The sequence below is a fragment of the Argopecten irradians genome, chromosome 4 (genome assembly GCF_041381155.1).
Source record: "Argopecten irradians isolate NY chromosome 4, Ai_NY, whole genome shotgun sequence".
Lineage (NCBI taxonomy): Eukaryota > Metazoa > Mollusca > Bivalvia > Pectinida > Pectinidae > Argopecten > Argopecten irradians.
This window is the reverse complement of record NC_091137.1, coordinates 25,596,811-25,606,054: the sequence shown is the minus strand read 5'-3', so window position 1 is coordinate 25,606,054 and position 9,244 is coordinate 25,596,811. Positions and strand designations below refer to the sequence as shown.

At 35.9% G+C, this 9,244-nt stretch overlaps 1 protein-coding gene across 3 annotated transcripts in view; it reads right to left on the bottom strand.

Moving 5' to 3' along the window:
* Positions 1 to 887: 887 nt before the first annotated feature.
* LOC138321094 (sodium/mannose cotransporter SLC5A10-like) overlaps positions 888 to 9,244 on the bottom strand; it is a 30,067-nt gene continuing 21,710 nt past the window's right edge. For all 3 annotated transcript variants that reach the window (XM_069264511.1, XM_069264512.1, XM_069264510.1), the window contains exons 7-16: positions 8,801 to 8,906; positions 8,328 to 8,408; positions 7,694 to 7,899; positions 6,970 to 7,105; positions 6,337 to 6,444; positions 4,706 to 4,856; positions 3,895 to 4,063; positions 3,421 to 3,636; positions 2,939 to 3,089; positions 888 to 2,838 (exon numbers count right to left, since the gene is read on the bottom strand). In XM_069264511.1, coding sequence (XP_069120612.1) covers positions 2,603 to 2,838; positions 2,939 to 3,089; positions 3,421 to 3,636; positions 3,895 to 4,063; positions 4,706 to 4,856; positions 6,337 to 6,444; positions 6,970 to 7,105; positions 7,694 to 7,899; positions 8,328 to 8,408; positions 8,801 to 8,906 — 1,560 coding nt within the window. In that variant the 3' untranslated portion in view covers positions 888 to 2,602. The remainder of the gene's footprint in view (positions 2,839 to 2,938; positions 3,090 to 3,420; positions 3,637 to 3,894; positions 4,064 to 4,705; positions 4,857 to 6,336; positions 6,445 to 6,969; positions 7,106 to 7,693; positions 7,900 to 8,327; positions 8,409 to 8,800; positions 8,907 to 9,244) is intronic.

Here is a 9,244-nt window from a genome sequence, read left to right as displayed (position 1 = left end):
ACCACAGTATAAATAAACTTTTAAAGTTATTGGATAAACTAGTTACTCAGAACGTGACTAATGGATATCTGAACACTCGATAGTTACTCGCTAAAGTTCGTGACTTTTCAAAATTTGAAAATTAGCTAACTCGAGTTTGATGAACATATGATAAACTTGTTATATTAGTGAACCTCTATAGATCGTGTTCCGTTGTCGTCTCATCCCGCGCTGATATATGGAAGGGGAGACAATGGGAATAATCCACGTACCACGTGATACCCGATAACGTTTGTGCGCGACTATTGTTTCTATTGGTGATGTTATGACGTCAAAAGATGATATCCCGCGCTAACGTCATTTCAGCGGGAAAATTACAGATAGTTTCGTCACATCACCACTAGAGATACTAGTCCCGCGCAAACGTTATCGGGTATCACTTGGTCCGTGAATTAGTCCTATTGGGAACTTTCGACATTCCTTGAGATTTAAACACCCTAACTACTCCAGAATGGGATATTCACGATCAATTCAGAAATAAGTCCATATTATATTATAGACCAATCAAGATAAACAGCTTCAAATATTAATAAATTAATACACAAACAGGAGTTATTGTGACAATACTCTCAAACAATTTTATTTAGACTGCAAATCACTTAAAATTCGCTCAGATTTTGTTATTATTTTCGCGTTGATACGTGCTCTTATGGGATTTGGTCGCTATTTGATATATCGAATGATAATTTAATGAAAATAAATTAAATTTATCAGCTGATGCTGTTTACTCCGTCTGATTGGACGATCCCGAACTATATTGCTACTATGAAAGCAAACGTTCGCGAAAACAACAGTCGCGAAATATACGTGATTTACAGTATAGTGTATTGAATGAGTAAACTAAACAATTTTTACAATAATATATAATATTTTAATCTTCAATATGAAGAAAATTGTACACAAATGTATTGATGTTTGATACACAAGTGCTAACGAAGAGTGTGCCATCAATATCTCGATCATCATCATAATCCTATTCTGTTTGGTAGTAAATAGTGTTAGATTTTAACTTGCTTAAACATTAAGAAATTGATGGAAGAAAATGAAACTTTGAAATGGGAATTTACGTTTTTCAATTACATCAAGTTAAAACAAAACTCGCGAAGAAGAGCATAAATAACATGTTTAAGTTTCAGCATAGGTTGTATTTAATGAATTTTAAAGAAAAGTATGTCGATTCACGATGCAACAATACAATTTAGACTTGATTTGATTTTCATTGGTAATGAAGAGATATTGGGTCCTTTGACTGATCAATCGGGTTTTTCCATTCATACCACAAACCAGTTTAAGATAGCATGCAAATGTTATCGAGTAATTCAAGTGGTCATTAATAGTATTGCTACTTTAACACTATTACGATACAGTATTTAGCAGAATGACAAGCAGTATTACAGTAACTGATAAATAGCATCTGAATTTCATAATTGGTTTGCATATACGTCTATTAGTTCAATTACAAATATACTGAGGCCAATGTATAGATTTCTATCTTCAATATGAAGTATAACAATGTTTACACACATGTACATAGTAGGACACACATGATTGCCAGTTACAACAACAAGAACATTAAGAGATCCCAGAGGGATATTGGCGCCCACCAAAGAATGATCTATGTCTGACAATGGAAAGAGGGATCTTTTCCCTGCTTTTCAGACTTTTTCAAACATAATACATACGAAATTTAAGACAAAGTGCTTCATCAGTTTCTGAGAAACAGCGGTGAAATCCAAGATAGCGGCCGGTTGGCCATCTTGTTGACCGATCAGTCCCAACGGTACTATGCACAACTAGGGCCCAAGGGGAACCTACGCATGGAATTTGAGATATCCCTTCAGTAATTGCTGACAAATAGCGATAACTATCAAAATCCAAGATGGCGGCCGGTCGGCCATCTTGTTGACTAATCAGTTACCAAACGCAAAATGCAAAACTAGGGCCCTAGGGGAACCTACATATGGAATTTGAGACAGATCCCTTCAGTACTTTCTGAGAAATAGCGGTAACTATCAAAATCAAAGATGGCTGCCAGGTGGCCATCTTATTCACTGATCAGTCCCAAAATGCTATATGCACAACTGGGGTCCTAGGGGAACTACATATGAAATTTGAGAAAGATCCCTTCAGTACTTTTTGAGAAATAGCGGTAACAAACTTTAACTATCAAAATCCAAGATGGCCGCCGGTCGGCCATTTTATTGACCAATCGGTTCCAAAATGCAATATGATCAACTAGGGTCCTAGGGGAACCTACATGTGAAATTTGAAAAAGATCCTTTCAGTACTTTCTGAGAAATAGCGGAAACAAGAATTGTTAACGGACGGACGGACAGACCACGGACCACGGACGAAAGGCGATTGGAATAGCCCACCATCTGATGATGGTGGGCTAAAAATGTACACGGGAACGACAAAATTGTTTTGTGGAGTAAATATTACTCATATTTTGAAATAAAAGAAACTCAAAATTAACAAAGTCTTTCTACATTAAATGATAAAAAGTGCTGTCAGAGCAATGAACTTTTTACAAGGACTGCTTGCTCCTGTATACATGTATAAATCATGCAAAATAGCCAGCCAGAAACATGACAAGAGCAATCATGAATATGGCGGCTGCATCTAGCAGCCATTTGAATTCTTTTCGTTCCATCATGAATATCTGTTTCTGCTGTAACGACATCGTGATTATCTCCCTTCCATCCTCCGGCTCTCCAAACAAAAACGACGTCAGCTTCACAAGGCAAGACCTTTCATTGCCTAGTATCGATACATCCTCGTCGTTACACGTGTCGTCGTCTGTAAGAGAATTCAATGTTTGAATATGTATTGAAATATCGCATTACAGATATCATTAGAAGCTAACGGCTGTAATATCAAGATATCTGACAAATATTACCTTTCACGTATTTCCTTCCATTTGTTGTGTCGTTCCCAGTGACCGTTTTAAGGGTGATATCTTCGTCGCTGATGGCGCCATATTCCTGATCTTTATCTTCCGGTGAGGTGGCAGGGACCATAACTCTTGTCCACCAGGTCACGTGTTGAAGCTGTATGTAAAATTGTGACATCGTCATACGGTAAACCAACTTATTTTCACGTGCAGTTCAATGTCGCGTATTTCTCGAATAATCAGAAACCGCAAAAAATGACCTCGAAAATGTTCTGAGCACAGATACAATAGAAATATATGACTCAAAATCGCAAAATTAAGTCGCCCTGAAAAGATCGATATTTAAAGTATGTTCTTGCTAAAAATAACAATTTTCCATGATTCTGATATAGGAACTGAAAACCAAACGTCGTATAAAATAGAAATAATATATATTTAAAACAGATGGTCTTGATGTTGTTGATGATGATAATGATGTTCATTCTTACCTCCTCCTCGGTTCGTCGTCGTGTCAACAAACTGATAAACCATATGGCCAAAAACGCCAGGAACACGTTGAAAAGTCCGAAGTACAGGAAGTGAAATTTGTACAGGATTGCTGGCCGTGTTTCTGGCTGTCCACAAGGTGGCGCTGGAAAGGTAAATTCCAAAACCAGACGCACTAGACCGCACGCATGAGTGATTAGTAGGCCGCCAATAACTCCCTACAATAAAGTATAAGCACATGTAATGATACAATAAGGAAATAAGCAGTATTTGATGACTGGTTCTTATCTTGGATTTACGATAAAATTACTTTCTAAATGCGTTATTTGACCTTCAAATGTTGTGTCACATCAATGGCCCGAATAGTCGCTTTAACTTCTATCATCATACTAAAAAAATATTCGTTTACATATTAGATGTTGTATAGCTTGAATGATTTTATCACAAAATTAATAAGCTAATCTTAGGAATCTCACTTTCTCTGTCGTCCCCTTCCAAAATATTGCCATCAGGAAGGCTGGTCCTGCCGGTGCCATCAGAGCAGCCAGAACCATGTTGAGGTATGCAAAGAGCTGTCCGCCTTGTGAACTTTTTATCAGGGGAAGCCATACAATACTCAACACACACATGAAGAGGATAAACACTCTATAAGAGAAAATACAAAGGTTTAGATTTTTAATAAATGATAACGGAATTATGATTCTATCGATAAAGGTCCGCGATCGTTTAGTAATACCTAAGGTCATTAAGAACTGCCACTCATGTCTCATGTGAACAATATTTCATGTGAAGTAGGTAGTGAACTATTGCTCATTCTATTATAATATTTCTGTGGAATATTCTGCAAAAGGTTCTAAATGCTGCCCCCACCCGCTGTCAGAAAATGCTCATTCTATTATACTATTTCTGTGGAACATTCTGCCAAAGGTTCTAAATGCTGCCCCCGCCCGCTGTCAGAAAATGCTCATTCTATTATACTATTTCTGTGGAACATTCTGCCAAAGGTTCTTAATGCTGCCCCCGCCCGCTGTCAGAAAATGCTCATTCTATTATACTATTTCTGTGGAACATTCTGCCAAAGGTTCTTAATGCTGCCCCGCCCGCTGTCAGAAAATACTATAATAAACAAGTTTATCACATAGATAGTAATAACTTAGAGGTATACCATGAAAATCGTGCTTTCCTCCATGTGCAAAAGAAAAGTAACCTCTCTATTATAACACATTTCTTAACCAATGTGAAGAATTTTGAGAAATCAGTTACTTAATTGCGTCCAGAGACCATTACCTGCCAACGATAAGCAGTTCCCTCTGTGTAGAGGTGGGCCTAAACCGTCTCCACAAGTCCATCGTAAACAGTGTGCTGGAGCTATTGAAGATGGAAGTCAGGGAACTCATAATGGCAGAGAGGACGACTGCCATCATAAAACCTCGAAGTCCTGAAAAATCAGATAGATATAGGTAAAACATTATCACTCTTGTCATAGATTGTCATATATTAACATTCACTCGACACTACTACTGTATAAACTACCCAGCCAAAGTGTAGTCAATGAAAGTAAATAACTGACACCCAAAACAATTATGACGTCTCTAATGTTTATTCGATAACGTCAACTGATCACTGTTATTTTTTTTTTCATCTTGTGGAGTATATCGTCGTTGTTTTTCTAGTATAACATAACACTTGTAATGTAGAGACCCACAAAGTGACTTCATGATTCCAAATATACGCATTAATTTATCTTCCTATGGAATCTACGGTATATCGAGATGCCAGAACTTTGCAGAAAGTCATATCATAACGCACGCTAAGATTGTCTGTAAAGCTCTAGTATCACTACATACCATAGATTCCATTAATTTACTACTTCTTAAAGTAATTTTATATACGTATCAATATGTTGACGATAAGCAACTCAAGTTTTCAAGGATACTGAGTTGGAAGTTGGAAGCAGTTTGAAAACTTCAGTATATAACTGTTGGTTGTAGGAGTTGTTAGTGACAATGATGAGAGGCAACCACACCAGAACTTGAAATGCACAAGAATATAAATAAAGGTAGAAAAGATCGAAAGATGAAAAGAACCAATGATCTGGTATACGGGAAGTTCTTTATAGAAACTCCAGGAAGTTCTTTATAGACGTTCTGCACCGCGCTTTTATTTAGAACTAATTAAAAATTCAAGATTGTTATGATAGAGATTTGAATAAAACAACCACCTTTATCTTTTCCTTACATTATAAAATGTTTGTATATCGATTATCATCATAGACACATTTAGACTATCACAAATATGTCATTACATATAAATTATTCTCTCATGCCTACACGTGTAATACTGGCTGTTTCAAGGCAATACACTCATGTCGCCAGAAGCTGCATTGCATGGCTACCCATGCAATAAAGCCTCGTGACGTCACAGCGTCAACAAAATTACTATTTCTCGGTGCAATTTTTACATTTATTCAGAAAGTAGGCTGAATTTACTTTAAAGGATACAAACAATGGGATTTGCATTGAAAATATTACGCATAATTCCATGTATAGAGAAGTGACTTGCAGTCGCGTTTTTTTTTTATTTTTTTTTTATTTATTTATTTCAAAATGGCGGAACACTACAGTAGTAAAATTGAAACAAAACGTCGAAGTATGAGGGAAATATACTCTTTCATACGTTGATATGAAGGATAGGGATATTCTACCCTCTGGATCACATAATGTTACCCTCGGCAAGCCTGGGGTTTTACAACATTTTTTGACCCTCGGTTAGAATATCCATATCCTTCATATCCATATATCATATCTTATACTATTGTATAATTATATGTAAATAGATATAAATTAGTAATTATATATTCAACGAATTATGAATGTAAGTAACATGCTGTAATGGAGATATTTCAGAGCATCACTCACCATTAGGGAGCAGCTCCAAAACCAGCATTGGGTAGGCGATGTTAGAACATCCCACAGAATTGTCACATATCCTCATACACTCGTCAGGATCCGCACAGGCCACCTCATCTAAAAGACCATCAAGTTTATAATTACAATTGTATTCGAATGATTGTTTTACATTTTACTTAAATATGTCAGCATTCTGGTCAGCATTTTTATTCTGAAATATAAATTTTCACTAACACAACACTTACGGGAAGCAATTATTATAATACAGTGCAAAACCGATCATATCAGGGATATTTCAAAATGTTTTAAAATTCATATCATTGTTGTTGATTTACGACGAAAGCCAAATCATGATTAATCAATTGGAAACTATCGCGGTTCCGAGGTAAACATGCGATATGAAAATTTTGATTAAACTAAATGACAAGCAAACATAAAATTATTGGACGGATATCACGTTAACGAAACATGAGATGATGTAATCACTGATATTTTCTGTTGCAAAATTGCTTACGAGATACCGGTAATAAACCAAACATGAATGCGTACACCACAACATCAACCTTAATCATGGTATTAACAATACTGCCACAGATCATTGGGCCATTTCGATAAATGTGTGTGCAAGCAAACGGCATTCACCCGGAAACAAGACGCGGCTTATCATTCCCGGCAATATCATCAGGAAAAGAGGCAGTAGTTTGAGTCCGGCCGCCATAACCGAACCACCTTTAGCGTGAGACAGACTCTTAGCCGCTAGAGATCTCTGTACTATAACCTAAAAAGAAAACAGACGATACAATGTCCACCCGCCACCCCACACTGACATACAGATCATCACTGCGTTTTATTTAAGATGCAAATATCCCAAGATGTCGGCATATTTCATGATAGTCGTCTCTCTACATCGAATTTTGTTGCTGTGAGTGACATCGTGTTTTGTGAATACAACAAGCCAAAAGTTTATATAGTATTAATATTGCAACAAAAAGTAATTTGTGTTTTAGTTATAAACCGAAGCATTTTTATATGATACTTGTTATTATCATTTGTGCAAATCAAGTTTTAAGTTATCTTCTTTACTTACCTTTAATGAATCGAGTAAAATACATCAATCAATATCAAAACATTTAAAATCCTACGTAGATTCATTGCTAAATGTCAGTTGAAGGATATAAATAATGTAATTTATTTAATAATAAATACATTCAAACCAATAGGTAACCTTTATATCTGAATGTTTCCTCCCCAAATCATTTGATAAGGCTAAACAACTAGTCATTATAGAAAATATGACAGGTAATTCCATCACGATAACTGGAAAAGAATGTTAAGACCATGCTATTGCACCACTACACGATCTTACCTGGTCACAGCACCAATAGGCAACACATCCCAGGGAGGAACACACCAGAAGACCGGGCCACGGCTGTTCTCCGTGAACAGGATCCAGGAACACATGGAACGCGTCTTTCTTCGGTAATCCACATGTACTATTGGCGACCTGAATAGCGGCCGTCGCATTCATGTACAAACGTTCAAGATTTTCTAAACTTCCGACCCGACTGAACGCTGCAAAGGAATGAAATAACTGTTATCATGTTTTTCTGTAAATCTAACATTCGTCATAAATATAAAATTAGTTTTATTTGCAATCTTGATGCATATTGCGTATTTCCAATATTTTAAAAGCATAAGTATCTACATAATCACTTGTCAATGTTTATGACACCGAGTCAAATTTATCATTTCAAATTTGCTTTACTGTGAATATTTCAATAATGAGTTTTAGTTTAGAGAGGCATCAAATAACTTGCACATGCTTTGAGTGAAATTAAAAATGGAGTTATAGCATTCAATTGCATAATACATTACTAGAAAAATAAATATATCCTTAATAAATAATTGTGCTTAGTGGTGCAGAAACTTCAGCCCCATATACCAATCCCCAATAAATTATTATCATTAAGGTTGTCATGAATCATGGCTTCAGTGCCTACCTATTCCAAAGAGTAGAAGGGCTCCAAGTGTCAGTACGATTGCCTGGAACGTGTCGGTATACATAACAGCCTTCAATCCTCCTGGAACCGCGAAACACGTAGATAAATAGGTATTATAATGGTCAATAGGTTAATAAAATTTACGCATAGTGCTTTAGAAGGGGAAAGGAAAGCACATGATCTGATTAAATAGGTATCTTATATATTGTATCACATATTTCCTCTGAATATTTAAATATGGTGATATCAGTTACTATAAAGTACGTCGCACCTAATGTGTTTTATTGTGATAATACATTTCTGTTCAAACTCAATTAGATGTCAGTGCTAATTAATATCCTTCATAAAATTGGGGAAAATATAGATAAGAAAGACAAGATACGATGAGAAATAATATAGTCATGTTTCAGTTTTGAATGTTTGCAATAATGTCCTAAAGTAGGCTAGACAAAGATTTCAAACACATGACTTACCCAGAATGGTATAGAACCCAGTGACCGCCAAAAGTATGATGACGGACATGTACATGTTCCATCCAGTAGCCATTTGTATGAAGAGACCGCCAGCAAACATATTAACCTAAATCAGGAAAATCATCGTTTGTGAGACAGTTTGACATTTCTTGAATCAGACAACAGTGGATTCCAACAAGTTTCTTGTAACATGAATTTTTTACTAGATTTAATACAAAACTTAATACAAAGGTATCATTAAAGTTCCTGTTTTGGGGACTTTTTATTGTTTGGACTAGCAAGGAAAGTGTATGCCAATGAAATGATAGTAGATCTATAGCCTATAATTACGAAACAAATATTACGCCAATGTAAGATGACAATTATAGTGGAAGATGTTTTTAATTAGTAGTACATGTGAAATCTTATCGAAAGAAATGTACTACTGAATTGATGAAACTCTCA